General features: G+C 41.8%; 1 protein-coding gene across 1 annotated transcript; it reads right to left on the bottom strand.

The window, feature by feature from the left end:
* Positions 1-9: 9 nt before the first annotated feature.
* On the bottom strand, positions 10-22,418 carry srfb (serum response factor b). Its single transcript, XM_054599706.1, is given in 8 exon segments — positions 10-2,249; positions 2,864-2,940; positions 3,077-3,274; positions 3,805-3,915; positions 6,957-7,197; positions 17,084-17,350; positions 21,295-21,419; positions 21,422-22,418. Coding segments are annotated over 8 exon segments (1,629 nt in total). The 5' UTR covers positions 21,936-22,418; the 3' UTR covers positions 10-2,153.
* Between the last annotated feature and the right edge of the window lie 1,022 nt (positions 22,419-23,440).

Below are 23,440 nucleotides of genomic sequence, written 5' to 3'. Positions count from 1 at the left end.
AATATATGGTCATTATTTAAACGTTTCTTTGTGTTTCATCATGTTTTTATTACAAAATGTCTGTACAACAAAACTAAAATACATAAAATAACCATTTCTCTCAATGACAAGGTGAAAACCACAAATTCTGTTCAATAATCTCCTTTTTAAAATAACACTTTTGAAAAAATCACCAGATAATATGGGGGCATTGAATGTCATTAACCTGTACATTTCCTACACAATAAAAACCCTTTTAGGATGACATGACATGTACAGGAGCAGACCAGCAAACATCGAGCGAGCGTGAAAATGACCTCTTGCCAGTGAATAACTGTACAGCAGTCGGCATGGGTACGTTATCCTCTGTCACATTCTCTTTGGCTTCAAGCCAGCATGCTCAGTCATCCAGCTAATTCTGTAGAAATGAGTCGAAAAAAATCTAACAGCAGAGGATTGTACATAAAGTCATGTAAGGTGGTCTTGAAATAAGTAGATCCTACGTTTCCCATGCCTAGCAGTGATTTAGCCGTGGTTAACAGAGGCACTATGGTGCAGAAAGAAGGCTCTCAGTCTCGTAACTCTCTCATTCTTAATGATTGCTGAGATACACACTGAGATTGCAGTCAGCTAGGGTCTTAACAGTTGTTGTTAAAGGAGTATATCAACATTTTAAAGCACCTGAAGTCACTTTTCCTAAATAAGAGATCCATGTTCGTACAAAAATATTCACTCATTACTGTTGTAACACTACAGCATTTAAACTGCACTGAATAACAGAGTGCTTCCATACAAAGAAACAATGCATTAATTGCAGTATTGAAGTGGAATTGCCAATTCTATACAGTGTCTTGTTAAACAAGAGATTTGTGTCCATCGCCCTGACTCAAGTCAGTAATAGCATCATAACATTGACGTTCTGCAGTCAAGTGGAGGCAATGGATTGCTTTTTAAACATAGAGTTCATATATATATATATGTCATGAAAACCTGTTTGGCACACTCAGGTTTGTTACCCATATAAGTATTAAGTCAACAAGTGTGGCAATAAAAATCACTTAAAGGATGTTAATAGTTATGTTTAAAAAAAATCTCAGAATTGTACTGCATGGCTGTGTGTAGACAGGTGAAAATAAGATAGCAGTTTGTCAAAAGGTGAGAAATTAAATTTCCATCAGATTGTCATAGTTTTAACAGTTTTCACACTTAGAAAGTGCCAGATCAGGGCTCCATTAGGAAACCTCACATGCAAAACCGATGTCATGCTAAATGATGATGCCATCTGCACTGGAACCTTCCCAGCTAAAGTAAAAAGTCTATGTTAACAGTAAATCATAATTATCTTATGTTCTACATGTTGTGACCCAGATACTAGATCCTGTTTGAGGGACGGTCCTACAAATGTCACAAACAAAACATGTAGAAAAACATCCAGCGTTCTTTCTCCATCTTGAAGTGAAAACTCCCAACAGCATGACAATATATCAACATATGATGGTATATTAAATTAATTTACATATACATGTAAATAATTCATTTTCAAGCAAATCATTTTCATGTACATACAAAACCACTACGTAAAAAAAACAACTACATGCCGTTGCACAAACTAAACCAGGCTAAAAATACAAGTTATCAATAAAAATAAAAAAAACTATGTACATTTCCTAATGTCTCTTTTTTTAAGTCAATAAACGTCTCCCCACCCATTTACAAACCCCAGATATGCGCGCACACAGACACACGCTTGTGCACAAGTTGCTCACACTGGAACATTCAGACAAACAAATGTCTCTTTGGCTGGTGTGAATCTGCGGCACCTCGCAGTGTGTGTGTACATGAAATAACACATTTTCGAAAAAAAAAACACACTCACACAGAAAAAATAACGGCATAGAAAATAGGTTCCGATGATAGATGTCGTAATATATTTCCTATGCATTTGCGAATATATATATATATATATATTATATTTATATATATATATATACCAAAACATACTGTATACGGGTCAGCCACACATATGCCCTTGATTCTGTGTATAGATGTATTTTAAAGTCACATTCCCAAGTGTAATGTGAAACTCTGTAGGAAGGCATCAATAAATAGAGATGTATACAAGTCTGTCCGTCCATGTCACTGGATCTGCCGCGTTAAACAGCTCCAGCCGTCCGTCAGTCGCTCTTTGAGTTCTGTGCTGCGTCCAAGTTGACCACCTGGAGCTCCGTCAGGTTACTGCTGCTGCCGCTCGACTGCTGACCAATCACCATCTGGAACACAACATGGCTACGTCAGGAGACGGGACAGCCAATCACAAGTCATCACAGCACCCTGCACAGATGGAAACACTGCTACACTACATGCTGTTTGTCAAGGAGTGGTTTAATGCTGTAATATATTCTGATGTTTGTTTTGCTGTAATGTACTTTACTTATGAAATCATATTCTGTAGAGTGCAATTTAGACCATAAGGATAGCTGCAATTTTTTAAAAGACATTAAAAAAAAAAGAAAAAAGAAATCTATAAATAAATAAATTACCTAAATATTTTAAACAAATTTACAGAAAGGAATTCCCAATTATTTTCTTCATAAGACTGGACTTTCTATAGTGAAATAAAAAAAACAACTAGTTTTGATTCCCATGCACTGCTACGGTGGTGTTTTGTTAAGTATATTGCATGTGTATTTTCCTTAAAGTCACAGGTAAAACAAGCTACCAGCTGATCATTCACATTCATCCCCCCAAAAAAGGGCAACAGGTTAAAAACCCTGCGGCCTCAGTGTGCCAGTGCTCAGTTAGGATGCATTAGTGCGGTCACGTGGCATGCTGGTTGCATAGGGAGTATGAGAGTTTCACTTGTAAAATGCAGATCTTGCCGTACTGGGTGAAGCTGCACCGCAGAGACGGGGATCTGCACCGTGCCTGGAGGTGCTGTGAGGAACACCTGAGGGACAGCACCTGGGGAGGAAAAAAGAAAGGCTTCATCATTGGTAAACTCTATCAATATGTCAATTTGAAATAATGGACAAATTACAAATGAATCCACATCTGTCGGTAAATAATATTTTTCACCATGTGTTGTCTAGTGTCTCACCTGAGTCTTGGGCCTGTGCGTGGGACACCTGCATGGCCGAGGTGCCCTGGGAGAAGGCGTTGAGCACAGCCAGCCCCCCGTCGGTCAGCCCCGGCGTGGAGGCGTACATCACTGTGTGCTGACTGGGGTACATCATGTGACCCGCAACAGACGTTGGCACTGACGAGGTGACGATGGTTGCTGGGAGACTCACCGTCGCTGGAAAGAGAGCAGGGGAGTGAGAGAAAGCAAATGCCACTCTAGAGGACAAGAGGTGTGTTGGCCAGCAGATGGCGCTTAATATGTATCTAAATTCAACCGCTAAGTCCTACTAATGCACAATAACACCTTTCTGGAGGACACAACTCATTCCAAAGAGGACCAGAATGAAAAATTGTGCAAGCTGGAAAAACACAACACAATTTAAAGGGTATTATTATTATTATATAAAAAATCTACTAATTTCAGACACATAGTAGGGCCTCATTTTCACCCACCGAGATGCTGTGTACTTGCATTTGCTGTGTACAAACAAAAATTCTGTTGTGAAAATTCTTCAGTAAAACTTCAACAATGCTACTGTAGGTCATTATTAAATTACATGCATGTTGGTCACTGCACTTGATATTTTCTGGTAAACTCTTTCCACCATCTTGAGCACTAATGTTCACGGTTTTTAAAAATGGAACTACAAATCCTAATCCAGACAGGACAACATGGTCTTTCTTCAGAGAGAAGATCTGACCTACCGGTGGAGTTTGTGGAGGTGTGGCAGATGTCGAGGCTGCTGTCACTGTTGGAGGTGGACTGGGTGTTGTGGTGTACCTGGATAGCCTGGAGCTGCTGGGGAACCCCTGCTCCTGAAGAAAAACAGAGGGCATCAGCAAACTATAGTAAGTCATCGAACATCCCACACAGGGAGTAGTGGTGGTTGCAGTAGGAGTATGTGGGACTGCAGCAGTGGGTGGAGCCATATGGCAGCTCTGGCAGTAGAAACGTTTGCAGTGCTATTAGCCGAGGTAGAGGAAGTTGTCGTCCAAGCAGCATTAGTAATCCTATCATTAGGTGCATGATTAGCAGTCATAGCATAAGAGGTAGCATTAGCAGTACTAGCAGCAGAAGCGGCTTTACGAAGATGTGATTGTGATTAGCATAAGCAGGCACAGTCGTGGAAGAGTGGGTCACCTGTGAGGGAGACAGCAGCAGGGAAGCGGAAGACAGCCTGCTGTCCCTGCTGTGTCTGCGGGGCGGCAGCCAGGGCCTGACCATGCTGCCCCTGGAGGGCCAGGGAGTGCTGCTGCAGCTGGCTCAGAGGAATGGTGGGGGTGCCAGGGGGGAAAGTAGTGCCTGCTGGAGGGGCACACACACACATACAGAGGGAGATGAGACTAAATACAAAAGGATAGTACAGGTTGGAAAAGCGCTATTAACTTAGTTGTACAAGTGTAGTCCTGTTAAGCTAGGGATGTAAGGTTGTTGTTGTTTTTTTACATTTACATGCTTCACACAAATATTTCATATTATTTCCATTTGGCAAGTTCCACATCCTTGGGAAGATAACATAAAGCTTTACAACAAAGCAAGCAGGAATATGGGTGGTTTTAATTTTAAGGTTAGACGCAAAAACTGTCACTGATGTTACATTAAACATAACATTAACATCAATTAAAGTTTAACGCTTTTGTCGGTGAAAATAATACATGGTTTTATACATCGATGGCTGCTCAGCCAAGTGACACACACTACATGACTTTTTTTTTTTTTTTTTTTTTTTTTAAAGGGTAATCAAGTGGTTGGCTTGGCATATGGACATTTAAATCCTTCAATTGTTGCATGATTTATTTCAAATTCTATTATCAAATCGTAGTCTTTCTCCAAATGGCAGACATTTCAATTCTGAACATGACTCTGGAGTTACACCCTCACATTTGGTCACATGCTCCATAAACAGTTGCTGCAGTAGGGTGGGCCGGCCCTTTCAAGCTGTCAGCTGAGGAGGTTTTTAGTGTGGGAGGGTGTGTTGTTCCACCTGGCACTGCTGCTATGTGCCAGACAGGTGGTGAGGAGGAGAAAGGGAGAGAGCGAGAGAGAGAGGGAGGGAGGGAGGGAGGGAGGGGAAAAAGTGGGTTGGTGAGAGACAAGGTTGCAGAAGGAGGGGAAAGATGGAGGGGGGGGTAAAAGGGACAGAGACGCTGCCTGGCTGTCCTTCAGCTGTCAGTCAAAATAACACACAGCACCAATTAGTGGGCCTCGTGTGTCTGTCTGTTCAGCTGTGGCAGTGCACAGACGAGCAAACGCTACTGCAACAATTAATTAGCGACATTATTGTCGGTACTTAGAATATATATAACACTGACGAGCGCTGGGCCTATTCGGATTCACAACTTCAACACAGACAAAAAACATATACCGTATTTTCCGCACTATAGGGCGCACTGGATTATAAGGCGCACTGTCAATGAATGGTCTATTTTCGATCTTTTTTCATATATAAGGCGCACCGGACTATAAGGCGCATTAAGCGAAACAAAACAGTCAGTCAGTCAAACTTCCTCCACTTCCGTACCATTGATTCATTAATGTTGAATTTCTCGCAGCTGCTCTATTCCCATGTTCTACTGCGTGACTGACAGCCTTGAGTGTTCAGTCCGCGTCGTAAGCGTGTCTCTTGACAGGAGCCATGTTGGGTCCTTATACACACACACTGTAATATTATGGTGAAGCACAGTATGTATTACTCCGCGACGCTCCTGACTACGGTGGCCGTGATGCTGCTGCGGTGCGGCTTTGTAGTTTACCAAAGTCGTACTAAAACATTTTGACAGAGCGCCGTGTACCACACAAAATCGCTTCGAGGTCAGTCAGCACAACCAGAATTAATCCATATATAAAGCGCTCCGGATTATAAGGCGCACTGTTGTTTTTTGCGAAAATTAAAGGCTTTTAAGTGCGCCTTATAGTGCGGAAAATACGGTACTGTAGAAAAACGTTGCACCAGTAAGCATTTAAGTGTCAACCAGCCTTTTGAAATTGTTCTTGTCATGGACAGTCCCAATAAATGCTCCAAAGCCCTGATCTCCTCATACAGATAGGATAATATCTAATTCAATTATCGTGAAATTCAAATATTCTTCATGTCTTTGGGGGGGGGGGGGATGGTGACCTCTTGGCATCCCCACGCTGTACTTTGACGCCCCCACTATTTCCCAGTACATCCACCATGAAAAGGAGGTGTAATGAATAATTACCGGGGAAAGCCAATTTAGGATCTCAAACCAGAGCCTGCTGCCCCAGTGTCCTCATTGAGTTGGTGCAGTAAGAGATCCCTTGTGTTTAAGAGTGCATCTGTGAAGTCCCCCCTTAATGAAGGGTCATGTCTAGTTCAGGACCACTCCGTCACAAAGCTCCCGCTCCATAAAGTACGCAATTATAATTTCAGCCACCGATCCCTCATTGAATATTCATGACTAATTACGGGCCATGTTCGTCATCCCTCATTGCCAGGTCTATTGTGTCCCTACTCACCTAATTATTCCTGTCCCCAAGTGACAATCAAAGGCAGAGCCAGTGACAAATAGACGTGGCTTTTCTGGATACTAAAGGCTTTGTAAAACCCAAGACTGTCGAGTGTTGATGACTGGCTATAAGGGGCTGTTGTGTGATGAGAGCGGGGCATGAACACTTCAAGACAGCTGAGGTTACGGCACACTGCCATTCAAATTCTAATTAGCTAATAAGATAGACACCAGTGACATTACCAAAACATGGAGACCTAGAAGCGTCAGTTCAATTCTTAAGGATGAAGTTAAGATTAACAAACCAGAACAAAAATGATAAAGAATTGTAACAGAGCTTGGGAAATTGAGATAAAAGCACCCAATATTTTTGCACTCCTACATACCGGGCATGAAAGTGAAGCCACTGGGCAGCTGCATGACCCCCGCGGAGGCTCCGGTGGTCTTGAGGACAGTACCGTTGGCGCTGATGTTGCCGCTGGCCGAGACGGGCGCCAGGTAGTTGGTGATGGGAAACGAAGAGCCGCTGCTCACCTGCATGGTGGTGGAGGTGGTGGGTACCGTGCACTGGGCGCTGCTGGTACTGCCCGGTAGGCTGGCCACCGTGAACGTTGGCTTCAGTGTATCCTTTGGGAGAAAACATGCACTTTGATTAGAAAGACAGAGGGGGTGATCATTTAATGAAATTAAATCAGTACTGGTTTCTGTCAAGGGAGAAGGCAACGGAGTTGAGGGGAAACCTGATTCATCCCTAGGAAATTTGTTGTGCAGCAGTTGCAGTACAATGTGCAAGAAAGTGTGAAGATATGTAGAGTGCATAAAAACAATAGAAGTTATTAATAAACTGCAATAAATAGATGAACACCATGCCAGAAATTTCAAGAGTCAAAGAATAATCCCCACATCTTCAGTTTGTAACTCTGTAGTCTATTATAACCCTGATGACATCATCAGTTGCTAGTATTGCCAATTTATGCGCTAGTTTGTGCTCTACTTTGCCAAAAACCTATTTATCCCAGTGACTGAAAAAGCAAGATCAGAAGAGTTTCACATGAGAACACCTAAACAACACAATTAATGGGTCATTTTCTTCTTTAAGCATGAGTAAGTGGAGAATTGTATACTTGGATTTTTATAGACTAAGGCAAAATGACATAAACAAGGTAGAGAAACAGGCTGGGACTTCTTTAATTGCAACCACATTTAAAATAATTTGCAATGCAGGGAGCAATTTCCTTTTCATGTCTAAAAAGAGTATTTAAGTCCGAGAAAAAAAATACCTTGTCAATTGTCATCATTGAATGTAGGAAATTCAGTATAGAATGGCGACTCAACACTTATTAGGAAACACACATCCTATAACAATGTTATATAACAATACTCCATTCATCATCTATACCGGCTTCAATTAAGATTCAACCAGTGCTCGAACAGACTCTATTGTAGAGTAAAAAAAACATAATTTCTGCACATTTTGTGAACAACTAACTGACCATGTAATATCCACAGTAAAATGTATAGAACTCAGGCAGATTAGATGCTCAAGTAAACTTAAAATCAATGGATGCTGAGATGTAGCAGCATACGCTAATGTTAACATCCATTGAACAGCAGAGCAGGATGTGTTGGTGAGTGGGCTGCACGATAAGAGCAGGGTAGGCGTTTGGCCGGGACTGTAAAGCACATCTAAACCCACCATGCCCGTTTCTACGCACTTATACACTTGATACTAATGATCTGTAATAGCAGACTGGGAACGAGCTTACACTTTAGAAGGCATATGGAGTTTGCCTGTTCCAGTGGGTTCAATGTTCTTTGAGGGTCTGATTAGATACAGAGACGCGGCTAAGAAACAGCAATAAAGGCAGAATATCACCTATGGGTTTCTGTTAATAAGGATGTGATCACAGGTGCAACACGGATACATATGCTGTTGGTACAGAGGACATTGTAACAGATTTTCATTTCAAAGGCTCCTCCACATGTGTCAAACAAATGCAGCTTTTTGGGGGATGAGTTTGTAGGACGCAGCCGGTATCCTTTGCAGTCCTCTGTATGCCATAATGCATTCTGAACTCCTAAATCCAAGATTTGAGTATCTATGATGAATTTCATCAGGGTTATCTGGGCTTGAGATGTGTTGAAGTACAATTTTACAACTTGCAATGTAAACCCCTGTATTTGGGAAATCAGTTTCCCCATTGAAAAGCAGACCTAGACCATATTATTTGTGGAGAAAATGCACTTTCAGCATAGACCTCAGGTTCTCTGAGGTCTATGCTGGCCATGTCAGCATAGATGACAGGCCATGTCATTGGAGGATCGAGCCTCGGAATTGGAATAAAGCTATTGTGTCATAGACGCAGAGCACTCGAAACGGTGCGGCAGTATAACAGATGAGCTGAGTGAATTAGGCTTATTATATGGAAACACAGCCATGTGTCACAACAAACATGCTTACAATGAGCAGGCAAGTGAAAGAGGTGTGCAACATCCTAAAAGCTTTAAATTCTGAAAAGGCCCATTCATTATGAATAACAGAAAGGTAGCATAGAAGCAGGCTAGAGCAACCTCTTCTAGCAGAGCACTATTGGTTTTTATATGTGACTGATTACATGGGTGAGAGGTGGATGATCCAACATTGACTCCACTGATAAGACCTTCCACACACATACCAAGATGCAAACATGTCAGTGGAGCAAACTACTGGAAGTATTAGCTCACAGTTTTTAGCCACATCCCAGTCTGCTTTTATTATCAAAGATAGTCTGCAAGCATGGCTCACTGCAATGATTTTATTTAATGAGGTAAAAAGAAGCCAAGGATTAACATCATCAAGTGTGTAATCTTTCATTAAAGACTTTTCTGGCCCTCGTGACGTACAGATGGTTAATGAAGTGTTGTTGGTTTTTTTCACAAGCCGCTCTGAGTCAACAAAACAAAACTTCACAGTAAGTTAGCTCGTCTGCAGCTCAGATCCAGGCCCTGCTGAGGGGCTCCGACAGTCCAAGGTCCTTTACCTCTTTAGTTAAACAGCAGCTGGAAAGTCAAAGAGGGAGGGCCACACAGAGGCCTCGCAGTTGTTCTTCCCTTTCAACCAAGAGGGAAAACTGAATAAATTCACCCAAGAACAATATGTAATCCATTCACTGTACAACCATCAGGCCAGTCACTTATCACAGAGTGATTGCTGACAGTTAGACCATGACACAGTTGTAACCACGTCTTCATTCTCCCAGGACACTTTTTAATGTTTTATTGAAATGATATTTGTTTCATTAATGTTCACTCGAACTCAAGAAAGTGAGCAGTGTTTGGACCATCACAGTGGTTTGGTAGCAAGGAGCACTTTTTAAAGCAGCAGTAGTAGCAGAGTGTGTGCGTCTGTGTGCGGCAGGCGAGGCAGACTCAGACCTGTGTGAGGTTTGGGGACAGGATAGGGGCGAGAGTACAAACAGCTGAGGGTACAGACAGCTGGCGGGAAACATGAGCACCTCTGAGGGGGGAATTAACCCTTTCCAGGCCAGCTGAGGCAGCAGGAGGCCACGTGAGTGAACAGGCAGCAGCCATTTGACTTTTAGCAGTTCTCAGCATTGGGTTCATACAGTAACGACTGAATTCACTGAGATGCTTCACCTTGTACCATCATAAGAAAAGACAATATGGCTCTTAGTGTTCCAACTTTTCCCCTATTGCACCGTTCAATGGAGAGAAAAAAAATGGCTGCTCTTGCTAGGCATGGGACAATATGAAAATGTCATGTAACAATTATCCAGGACAAAATAATTGTGATTCACGATATTATGATTTTCAAAATATGCTTAAAAATCTTAAAATGACACACTGGAATCACCTTACATTATCACATAAATATATTTTTTGAGTGACATCCCTTTTACTAAAAAACTATTTATCTTATATAGGGTAATCATAATTCATAAGGTCCCCCTGCATAAATAAAGGATGGAGATAGATATATATATATATATATGAATTACTTAAAATCATAAAAATGCAACAAAAGAGAGAAAACTGAAAATGTAGTTGTGCCTACCTACAGCCAAATTACATATCACCATTATAAAAGCAATTAAACTAAATTAAATATATATATATATATATATATATATATATATATTAAATATATAAATATATATATATATATATATATATATATATATATTATTGGGAGTTCTTTCTTACATAATAATCCCTGTATGTCTTATAAGTCTTTTTCAGTTCTCTATAAAGATAAAGAGCATGACCGATTTCTTACGTCATTTTTGCAACAATATTTACGATTATCCTGTTAATGGAAATTCACCACGGTCGACTTGTGAGTTGTTGTTTTTTTTTAATTGTGATACGTGATTGAATCTTATACCGTCCCATCCCTAGATCTTGCTTTCCTGTCACATTTCTACTCAGATCCAACATGAACAGAAGGTTTGGCTTCACTGATTGATCATCCAGATTTCAATGTGGTAACCTCATTCTGCCACTATCTCTGCGACCTATATAGCGAGCTTCCACTGACCTACTGCTTTGTTTGACCATCTCCACGTGTCTTGTGTTCAACTGGCCAGTCTATAAACAACGCTGGCTTTTAGTTCAGAGTCAAGGCAGTGCATAGTAAACATAGGCTTCAGTGGTGTAATGCATTCCTTCAGAGAAGAGGTCTAGCCAATTCTCAGCACTGTCATCTCCTCCTTAACTCCATCTCCTTTTGATTCAGTCTTACACACTGAGCATCATATCATTTCCATCACTGAAAGTTAACCCCTTTCACTATAATATGCAAATGGAGTTGAAGTCTGAATAGTATATATATTACAATCCAGTGATCCATCCATTTGTGAAACAAGCTGTTGATTGATCCGTTGTTCTTAATTTGCAGCTATTTTGATCATGAAAGTTATGTTTAAAGCAAAAAAGTTCCAAACATGTCCTCTAGCTTCTTAATATCTGCTTTTCTTTGCCTTATGTCATATGAAACTATACATTTTGGACTCTGGTCAGAAAACACAAGCAATTTGAGGACGTCACATTGGGTTCGTCATATTTTTTTTACGGCTATTTTGCCAAACAATTAACCTACTAATTCAGCAAAAATAATAGGTAAATGAATTGATAGTGAATGCAATAGTGAGTTGCAGCCCTACATTATAAAATAATATATATGCATACTTGTTGGATACTCTGAATGATTACAATATAGGGTTTGTTGGTATCAGCCTGAGATGAAAAAGGTGATTAGATTTCTTTCACAATCCAAAAGCTGGTTTAGATTTCTTCAAGTTGTATCACAGATACCCAGTTTGTTTTTAAATCAACCACACTACTCTCCTCATTTTGAAAAAGAAACAGGAACCGACCTGAGGAAACACGGCAATTTGTATAATGAGATACCAGAACGTAACAAATGAGGCCACAATTTATAGTCGTATGGTATTCTGGAATAAGCAATGAATCCTCTGGACTCTGCACAGCAACTCAGTGACCCCCCCCCCCCCCAATAACATGCTAAGTAATTCATTTCGCAAGAGAGAAACAATGTTTTACTCCAGCAATGAAGAGATCTCAAACATTATCCTACCTCTCCTATGAATTTATGTGAAATCTTAATATTAAAAAGGATCCGGAGATCGAGTTCAATAGATAGAGACATCACCATAATCAATAATTCTAGTTTTGTTTTTGGTTTGTAGTGGTGTAGTGGTGCAAGAAAAACACAAAAGTGAATAGACATTTTCTTAAACCTCTGTAAAGGTCCTTTCATTATGCTGGTTTCCAAATTATGGGCGTTAGTAAGGGTTCTATATATGGTAAAAGAATAAAAGCCTCCATTGCCCTCCTCACATTCACAGACATCACACGATAGACCCCGTTTTAAAGTAACAGGAAATGAGAGAGTAATTAAAAAGAGCAGGACACCAATGACTCCCTCTTCATGAGGAATTAATCATTCCAAATTGAAGGTGACAACTGGCAGGCTCATCCAGTGTTGGTTGGAGAGCCCATTGTGCAGTTTACTGGTGGCTGGCCCTCATCTAATCTCCCATTTGCTGGCTCCCATCTCCCCGTCTGTCACCCTGCCAGCACCATGGAATTTGCAGCTCCATTTGGGACTGCTAAAAAAGGCAAGGCAGCCCAAGTGGAGGAGGTGCAGCCAATGGCGGCTGACCTGTCCAGTTGCTTGCTGTAAAATAAGGGGGGTGGGGGGTGGGGTGCTGCTCTCCCTGCAGACACCGTCAGAATCCCTCCAACAACACAACCTCGCTCTAGGTCTGTTTAGGAGCACCCTTGTGATAAGAGCGCATTATCTAACAAGTTAATTAACTTTCCATTATCTCACTGATTCTCTCTTGTCACCTACTTCAAGCCACTGCTCTGCCCTTACAACAGCAGTTAAGACAGGAAGACAGATACAAAAAAATGTTTCAATACTTTCTTTTCAAGTACAGTTCTTCATTGAAGACTGGGAATTAATTATCAAATCACTTTCAGACCAATTCAACTTCATAAACATGTATACGCATGCAAAATGTTAAATAAAAGAGGCTGTCAGACATCCAAAGAGCCACAATGCAAGGAAAACAAACATGTCAGCTGTTGGTCTGGACAGAGACTTTAGTCCGGACGTTTTGCTTGCAACATTACAGCGACAAAGACAATGTGCTCTGTGCTAATGAGCAGGAGAGCAACAAACAGACTTCACCAAGATAACAACAGCAATAGCACTGAAAGTCAGAGCAGCATGGAAGAGAGAGAGAAAGAGATGGAGTAAGGGAGGAAAGGAGAGAGGGAAGAGGAGGGGAAAACCAGAAGTGACTTTGAGTTACTGAGAATTCTGTCTTAAGCTAGATCCTCTAAGCAAACATGAGTTGTGGGATTTGCAATCCCCTTCCAAAAATAACCCCAAAAGCATAAAAACATCTGTACTGTAGGCACGTCTAATATCAAAAAGAAGCCACAGAAGCAACAACCATCCAAAGATCTGCTGGGGCATGCCACAATAATTACAAATGTACCATCTTTGTGAAATATTAGTATTCATTTTTGGTGTAACCCCTTCTCCCTTGACCTTCCTCATTCACCTTTATGTCAGAAATTGCATTTCCCAGAATGCATTTCCACAGCCCTTAGAGAACATTCTTGAACTTGTTGCCTTCAGCTGTTGGTTTTAAGTACTAAATGTGTGTTGTGAGAGCAATAACAATAAAAAAGCCAGGGTTTTCCAGTCATGCAACTTAAAACTTAATGTTGTATTATTTTAACACATTTAAGCCAGAGGCTCTGGACTGAGTCGATGTTTCTAGAAAGAATCCCTTGCTCTTCATTCTGACATCCCTGACGGCTAGATCACATTATTAGAGCTCAGTTTTCAGTTCCCGATTTAGACCTGGTGACATTGGCCCAAGAATCAATTCACGCCAGCTCGATTGCATCAGATTTATGATTTTTTTCAACTAAATATATTAGTGGATTTAAATGACAGATCTGTAAAACTGAGTTTCTCCAGAAAGAATCATGCAAAGGCTCCGCTTTAAAAGCAGGGTTATGATATTTGATATTTTGGTTGAAACCCTCCTTACATCCTAACAACAATCAATGAATCAAATGCTCCGGCCCAGAAAGAAAAAAATACCGTATATGTGGCTGTCGCAGGACTTTAATAAGCCCGTCCAATCATTTCATTCGGCCCAAATATAATCATTGGAACGGGCAGCCTGCCTGTCTACCTACCTGCCTTGCCGTGCGTATTCTGCCTGTGCACTCATTGCTCTTCACCGGAACCTTCCAGAAGCTGCTAGCTTAACAGCTGCGAGTACCAACACTAGCCATGTTTGTTGTTTACGTTCATAATAATAATTTTGGGAGTAGCTTTGGAGGGAGGCCCGCTAGCTCCTTTAGTTGGAAAGAGGAGGCGAGAGAGCAACACTGGGCGGGGCTTTCCCATTGGATCATTTTTCAAATGAGGTGCGCTCTTGCTAGTTTCTCATGATTACCATCCCAAGTTTTAATTCTTGTGTTTATCAGAGATGTGCTCATAAGTTTCTTGGAAATAAGTAATTCAGCATTTATAAAATGTTATAAAAAAATGTAAGTTACTAATCTAAATTTTAGTCAACCAAGACAAAAACAAGATAGTTCAGCCCTATTAATGTAACTTACAGCCTTTTCCATCTCAAACTTTAACAACCAATCAAACAAAGCCATCAACTATGAAATAAGTTGTTGGATGATATGAAGCATGACTCTTACACTGCAAGATCCATTAAACGACTTAAAATGTATTTTGATAGGAGGAGATTTAGGATTACAAGAGCAGCCATCATGTTGTCAACATTGTAGGATGGCTTTGTTGGCCTTTGATTTTGGCGTATCGGCACCAAAAGCAAAAGAAATGTACATGAATTCAGTCACAGTGGGCTAGCACCACAGCAATTCTTATACATAATATTACATTTCTGATCACTAGATGCCAGTTATAAAATCAGTACTCTGTATTGGCAGATATGGGCACATAATAAGAAAACATCAATCAAACTCCACTTTACCAGAGCTTGGACCAGCTATCTATTATAATAAGAACAAAATACACAACTCTTATCTTCTAACCCTTTTACTTTTGCTTCTCCAAAATGTCCTCAGCTTGCCCCCACTAGCCATTGCAAACTCCAAACTGTTTAGACTAGCTTGCACTGTATGTATGACATACTGCTCTCTTGATGAATAGTGTCCAGACGCTACAGAGGTGCACGCGCCGACCATGCATCAGACCTACTGCACAGAAATGAACCCCTTGAATCTGAGGCCAGCGTATAAACCTGCCATTTCCCCAACCATAACTGCGCTGATTCTGACATGAATCACGTAATGACCATTTTTAGGGTGTCCCTCCGTGAGCTGGGCTCAGAGGGCCCATGCTGGTCTCCCACACTCATAATTTCAGCGGGGGCAAAGGTCACAGCATCACCGACAGCCACCTAAATAGACGTCACATAATAAACGGGACGTAAAATATCGCTCAAATGTTTCCATTCCAGCCGCTCATATCTACATCCTTACCTCCCCTCCATATCACTAAATGAGTGGGGGTGGGTTCGGGGGGTGGGGGGATCACAGGACTCCAAAGACAGCTGCAGCTTATAAGGAATGTGAGGGGCCTCAGCCAAGAGAACAGGCAGGGAAACCATACCATATATGGCAACAGAGGCAGAATCAAATTTTTATCAATGAGCAGAGCGGGCATGGCAGTGGCTTTACATGCAAAGGTTGATCTCCCATCCTTGACGGTGTGTGGTAGGTGTTAGTTGGTGCCTTGTTAAAACAGCACGCAGGCAAACAGGCCTGGAAGTGTCCGTCTTCAAAAAGGGGCGTACTTAAGCCGTGTAAACAGTGAGCGGAGGGAATCTCAGCTTCCAGCACGCAACTGCACGGCGTTGTGGACAGTGAACCGTGTCTGCTGATGAATTTATCGCTTCGCTTCAAGATCTCAAAGAACTCAGGTTTAAGAACCCTTGCAGTAATGTGGTAGAAAATACAAGGACGCAAACTGCAGCTTTTCATTGAGGACGTAAGGAGGTCATGCAGCAAACTAAAAATGAGCATGAAGATTTCAGTTTCATCTTTTTTTTTTTTTTTTTTTTTTTTTTTTTTAAACTTCCCATCCTAAACTCCACTTATTTAAGTCATGACAATTTTTAGAAGGTTAGCGAGTTTGAAAAGGGCACAAAATGTCTGATGTACAAATATTTTCAGTAATTTAAGTTCTGTTTACAATCAGTGTTTCGTCCATGAGCACAAGACAGCTCAGTCACAAAATCAAAGATAAACACCAAAGTAGTCCATGCAGCAGGTTGCGTGTTTCTCATCACATAACACAACCCAGACCTGCTGTGATTTATCTTTTGAGAGTGTTACGAGGCTTTCCTGGATGAGAGGTCAGAAAGGTAAAGGGTAGACAACTCCCTTTAGTGAGTGGGATAATACCCTACATCTTATCTGGCTCACCCTTCGCTTTAGAGCCCCTTTGAAAAGGACTACGAGGACTTTTTGGTTTCATTAAAAAAATGACTGTGCTTAGAACCAAACCACAAGCCAAAACAGAGGCCTTCCATAGAACAAGGCAATAGTTCAAAACTGTTTACAATAGGACAAAGATTATTTTCCACAGCTGCTAGTGGGTTTGATTTATTAGCTCTCTTCGTGTGCCTGTCTAGCCTTTTCTGGAGAGATTTCCCACTATATCAATTTGTTACTCTGTATGGTGCTTTATCGTTTTTATTATATTTTGCAATTCATGTCTCCACTAGAGAGCAGACAGTGAGTCACAAAAACTTTAAGTCAAGTACCACTGTTTTTTTAAAGCAGGGGAAATAGGCTGTGGGGACAGGGTTATAAATGAGTGGATTCAATGGGAATTCACATCTCCCGCCTCGCTACGGTGTTCAAAAAGAGATGGAGTGTTATCTAAATTGTTGTCTCCTTTCCACTTTTTGATTCTAACCTTTGTGTCGCCCATGCTCTCCGACTCAGACACCTGATAGGTGAGGTCCGTCTCCTCGAAGCCCGTGGCACTCATGCGCTGGTCCGTGGAGGGGTCGGAGCGCGGCGGCGAGTCCGGCGAGTTGAGGCATGTCTGGATCAGAGCTTTGCCCGTTTCACTTGTGATCATGGGTTGGAGTTTGCGGGTGGCAAACGTGTAGACGTGACCCGTCTCGCTGGCCACAAGCAGTAGAACCTGGGTCCCCGTCAGGGTGGAGAGTTCATAGGCCTGGGAAAGAGACAGAAGACAATTAGAGTATATGACAGGATGGGCAAAGAGTCGGGCTTTAATTCAAACATCAGAAAGATAAGCTTCACCAAAATGGGGCTTGAATTACTACTGGAAAGGGAATATACAGTAAGAGAATCCAAAAAGTGAACCTCTGGGAAAATGTAACCTAGCCAAGAAAACAACTAGAAACCAAAAATACCCCTGTAGTGAACTCTGACGTAGAGCACAAATTAAGCTAAAATAACATGAGATAAGGCTCCCAGAATAGAGGGTGTGATATAGCTGAGAGGCTGATTGTGGACTAGGGGGCTGGCTTGCATAAGCAGGGGGAGAGCTGCAGTAACCCGGTCTTGACGGAGGACATAAAGAATCATTCTCAACACCCGGAGGTAGCTGAATGTGCAACATGAGGCCACCATCAGTCTGCGCCCTTGTCATTCATTATACAGCGTGCGCACGCACACACAAACACACACACTCAAATTCAAACTCCTCAGTGTAAAAGCAAAGCACAATGAGATTCAACTCCATCACACTCACACAGCCACGCATGCACGCACACAGGAGCAAGCAGACGCCGATGGTGCACTCAGATTGAACTCCTGAGAAAGCCTTTTTATCTTAATGAGTCATAACTTATGTGGAGGATTCTTCTGGTGCTGTGATGGCACAGTGCCATTACCATCACCTTGGTGAGCGCAGTACAGTCAGAGCTGGCTGATAGATGTGTCATTGTGAGCTGACGCGCAGGAGGAGACGACAAATCGCATTCAAATTAAAGGCTTTTATTGAGCTGTTATGAAACCATGCATTCAAACTGGTCCACTCCATCATGCTCAAACACTGTGTTCATTATGGGCCCTATCAGTCCAATCCTCTTTATGTGGGTTACATGCCGAAGCTGATTGTGGAATTGTCTTTTGTGTGCAATAATATGATGACAGAGCACAGAAAGGCTAATGATGAGCAGCTACTGCTATAGTGGCTGAATTCTTCAACGCAATTGTTTCCCCTGAGCACTTCAAACCTTAATTATAAAAGAGGTTTTTGATGTGTGTGTATTGAAGAACTGTGTTAAAATGATTTTCTAGCTGCACAATTCACCTCTCCACCTGTTAATGTAGCATTACAGAAGTAGGTAATGAACTACACAGCCCCAGTCATCCTCCTCTACTACCATCTCCCTTGATTAGCTCTGCAGCAGCTGCAGAGGAGTCTCTAACAACAGTCTGATGTTTGGCCAACATCCAAGGCAGGAAAGGACTAATTTGTCACCTTAAATGTGCAAGGTGGCGGCACAATCTAGACCCCCATAATGCTTTAATAAGTTTCCTTGCTCTGCTGATTTTCTCATAAATATTCATGGCTGCAAAGTGCCAATTACTCTGGCTGTAATTGGTCCCTTTGTCATACATAACTTCCTGGTCAAGCCTACAGATCAAATAAAGAAGGAGAAGACATAGATTGCGGCAAACGTGTAATAATGTTGTAAAGTTGTGCAATTCAAAACAAGAACGGTATATTCTTCAGGTGTCCTTTTAGCAGTTAAAACACTAGTGGCCTTGTGACTATACAGTTGCTTGTTAAAGTCCCTGGAACTACCTCAACAACTTCTGTTGTTGTAACGTTGAGTCAGTTGCCCACAGTGGGGGTTGGCAGGTTGGGGGGAGAGAAGATTTGGTGCGTTTATATCAATGTAAATTGAGTAACTTTGGATTTTAGATGGCTATTGAGACAAATCAAGGTATTTGAATATGTCACTTTAGGCTCCAGGAAATTGTGATGGACTGCTCATATCAGAATCTCATATCTCGATATCGATATAATATCAATATATTGCCCAACGCTAAACTAATGATAACTTGCATTATGTATTTATCCTTAATTTTTTCAGTTCATCACTCAGTATATAATATTTAATAGTTTTTAGTTCCTGAAGTCCAAGGCAGTGTCTTCAATTGCTTGTTTTGTCTGGTCACCTGTTCAAAACCCTAAATTACTAATTTAAAAATCACCAAATTAAAGAGCTGGAGCCAGATAATGTTTGACGAACAATTTATAAATTTTGCTGATTCATTGTCTATCAATCAAAAAACTGACTCATACTACACATATCATATGAGAAAAAGGTTTAAAAATACAAATTTAATGGCTGCATTCCATTTAGGTGAGCAAGTTTCAGAGACTTGGTATTGTGCACGTTGGCTCACCTGCATGGTGTATTGAGGCACTTAAATGGAGAGGAGCCAAAATGTATGTTATAAATTACATCTGTGCTTTTCCTGGTATGACAATAACAAGGTCTGCCATGAAAACAGCCAATACAGCATAGAAAAAAAAAAAGAAAACATGAAAACATGCCCTTTGCTGTAAAAAATATGGAACCACAAGCAATAATTGAGTTATGTCGTGCCCTTAAATTGACGTCACAAATTGTATTGTGCGATTATTTGCATGCACGTAATCTGAAGAATTTATGAGAAGAGAACAAACTCCCCGGCCGATGATTCACTCCCCGCATCCTTCAAAATTAAACTATAGGCTCATCCTAGAAACCAGTTTGAGACCAGTCTACTATGAATCTTCCCACTCCACCCACCTCTCAATTTTCTGTGATGGCTGACATAGTGTAGGCAACAATTCCAAAAATCTCTATTTGCACAGTTTGTCAAATAGTGTTCATGTTGCCAAGAGCCTACATAACGACACCTCAGTTTCCACGACAACAGTCTGGGATACATAAAAAAAAAAGAAAGAGAAATAAAGCAGAATACACACTATGTGCGCTTCAAAGTAACAAATGAAGACTCTTGCACAACAATAAAGCATTGTGTTTATTTAGGGTCATAATGAAACCAAGTCAGCAACAAAACAACTGCTGTGCCTCTGGTTAACAGCTAACCTCGTCTCCAAATAATCAACTTTAGATTCCTTAATGCAAAATGCCACATAGCAATACTTTATCATGGCACCAATCGGGTGCTTGGTTGTGGATTTCCAGTTTAATATTGCTTTGGTACTCAACTCAGTGGAGGCAATTAAGACCACCATGGAGCGGGTTCTGTGGTCTTTAATGTCAACTGCTTCTGTGCCAGACCCAGCTAACAAAACTGAAACCAAGACAAGTCATCTCTGTAAGAGGCTGGACGCTTGTATCGCAATGTACAGTGCCATAATGCATGCACAGACAGTCCCTGGCTTCTTTCTTCTGTTTGAGTGCTCTTTGACTGTCCTCTGATCTGGTTTCCCTGGGGTTTAGTCAGCTGTTGGCAACTACATGCCCGCTGCTGCTCAACACCGCATGGCTGCAGCCTGCAAGCAAAGCCCTGGTTCACAGTGACAGAGGGAACAGCCTGTGTGCACTGAGGGCTACTGATGGGAACTACTTCCAACAGTTCGAGGCCTACCTTCCTGTGTATAAGTGCATGAACGAGTGCGTTGGTTTATCTGGAAATCTGTGTGTCAGGCCATGTGTGTGTGTGTGTGATCGTTGGGGTGAGCATGGGCATAAATAGAATTGTCATTTGCTCAAGTCTATTTAAAGCCAATTGCGTGTCATGACTGTTCTGACTCCTTCACATCCAGTGAGCTAGTTAGTGCCCCAATTGTTTTTGTACATAATTGAACTGCTATAAGATTTACTGCAGGTCAAACACCACTAAATATATTGTAGGCCCACTATTTTATATATATATATATATATATATATATATATATATATATATATATATATATATAAAAAATAGTGGGTGTAGTAGGTCTATTTTGCCACTGATGTGATGGTTCTACAGCTTATAAAAGGTTAATTCCATGAATGGATGCATTCACAAACCATGTATTATAGGTTAGTGCAGTATATCAAGACCAAACAAGACTGAAGTGACACTCAGATCAAATGTTACTGTAGTTGAATGAGATCCCAAGGAAATCACCCGACTCACCTTCTTCATAATACCAGTCTTCCTCTTGCTGAAGGTGGTGTAACGTCTCAACTTGTTGTCAATAAATTCCATCTTTATCTTTACGCGCCCACGTGTTTTCTTCCCCGGCTTTGCCCCCGCGACCCCCCGGGCACCATGCCGTAACCTCCGGGAGGTATTCCCACCTCCTGCCCCGTCACCACAGCCTCCATCTCCCCTCGCTCCCGTTTCACCCCTCTCCTGCTGTCCCCGAGTGAACCCACTGGGTCATCATCGTCTCCGGAGTCCGAGTCATTATCCGAGCCGCTGCACAGAGGAGCGCTCTCTCTGTCCGGGTCGTACCTGGCTCCGTGCGGCAACACAACCCCGGTGTTTAGCCCCACCATGTTGCCCTGGACGGCGGTCTGCAGAGTGGTCACCCCGGTCCCGTTCCCCGGTCTCGCCACTCTCGACCCCCCTGGACCGTTAGACCCCAGCATCCCGACGGCGTCCCTGTCCCCCTGTCTCCCGGCACCCTCGCTGACTCCCGGTAAAGCTTGCCCTGCTCTGATTAAAACGGGACGGATCCCGCTACCGACAATCCCCGAACCGTGTCCCGTGTTACCTCTGCCTGAAGCTGACCCGTTTCCAGATGGTGCCGATCCGATCCGGCTCGGTAACATTATATTGAGGCGACTGAGGCGAGTCTCTAAACACCAGCTAGAAGAGCCGGAGCGCGGTGTTTCGTAAATGGCTGATAACACGCATAGGCTACACGCCTGGGCCACAAAACGTAAACAAACCAGAGCAGTTTGGAGATTTGGAGACTCCAGGAAATAACCGTGACAAACTTTCGAAAGTGATGCTACCCCCAAGACCCTTCAACCCGGCTCGGTTTGGTTCACCCTCCTCCTCTATTACCAAAACTCCGAGCACTTTCTCAAAAAGGAAAACGCGAAGAGCGCCTTCGATGTCGGTCCGCCATGTTACGTAGTCCGCCTTGTAAGCTGAAAATGACGCTAGTGTCGGCCTGTTAGCATCCAAATGCTAATTTTCTCTGCATCTAAAACGCAATATCTATGTCCTCATGATTGAGCGACGCGTAAAACCATCTATGTTTTTAACAGCATTTACGACAGCGGAGTAATATAGCTACACAGGATCTACTTCCCTCCTTATAAAGAGATACAATGTTTCCTTATTTGGTGCTGTCTCTCCTTATTTGGTGAGTCACAGCGTCGCCTACCGATTGGCTGAGGATTATCTGAGTAGCGCTGTCATTGGTCAATACGAACACTCATTAGAATAAATACCAAAATGGTTGCGCTACCGACAACGTCACCGTGGACAGGCAGAGGCACCAAAATAACAAAACATCCAACTTTTTATTTCCTACAGATTGTGCGGTCACACCACAAACCATGTTTTCCCAGAGATTTTACTCCCAAATATCTCTTTAATGAACTTTAATGCCCGAAAAACTTGAAATGATTGTGATTTTTTTATTTAGATTAGATTTTGTACTGTATCATATTAATGTGGGTGAATGTATGAGTTAAAATACATTTTATTTAAAGTAGGAGTAGTTGTAATTACTTTTAAAAAAAACTGCAAAAGCAAAGTTGCATTCAACATGTGGCAGTGCCACTTAACCCTGTATAGTTTTCACAATAGGCCTTTTTCACAGCAGACATTAAGCTACAACTTGTCATAGCAGGAAAGGCCAGGTGTAATTATTGACATTATCGATGGCTATTAAAGTGTCCCAGTATAACATTGTGAATGTACGATACAAGGACCCTGAGCTGAAGCAGCCATATGGTATTCAGTCATCCCTTTAATTATTTGCAAAGGTGCTTTTTGTCAAAATGTGTTGTGTGGTAAAAGCCCTTTACAAGAAATATGTCAACAGCCCTTGGTTTACGTATCCGACAGTGTTTGAAATTATGCTGTAAGGCCCAACCAAGAGTCAGGTTAAAACAAATGCCATACAGCCTATCATGGTATTTTCAGATGGTTTCTCAACTTAAAATTTGTTGGCAAGATGCTAAGGGATTGTTATTGAAATGTATATGTGTGGGCTTTCCTTACCATGAGAGCTCCTTGAGATGTGAATGCACTTCAAAAAAAGTTTCAACGATATCACAAGTATAGAAGTTGGACCTCACAAAGATGGACAATGGACTAC

This window comes from Anoplopoma fimbria, chromosome 6 (assembly GCF_027596085.1).
Source record: "Anoplopoma fimbria isolate UVic2021 breed Golden Eagle Sablefish chromosome 6, Afim_UVic_2022, whole genome shotgun sequence".
In the NCBI taxonomy this organism is placed as follows: domain Eukaryota; kingdom Metazoa; phylum Chordata; class Actinopteri; order Perciformes; family Anoplopomatidae; genus Anoplopoma; species Anoplopoma fimbria.
This window is presented reverse-complemented; position numbering and strand designations above follow the sequence as displayed.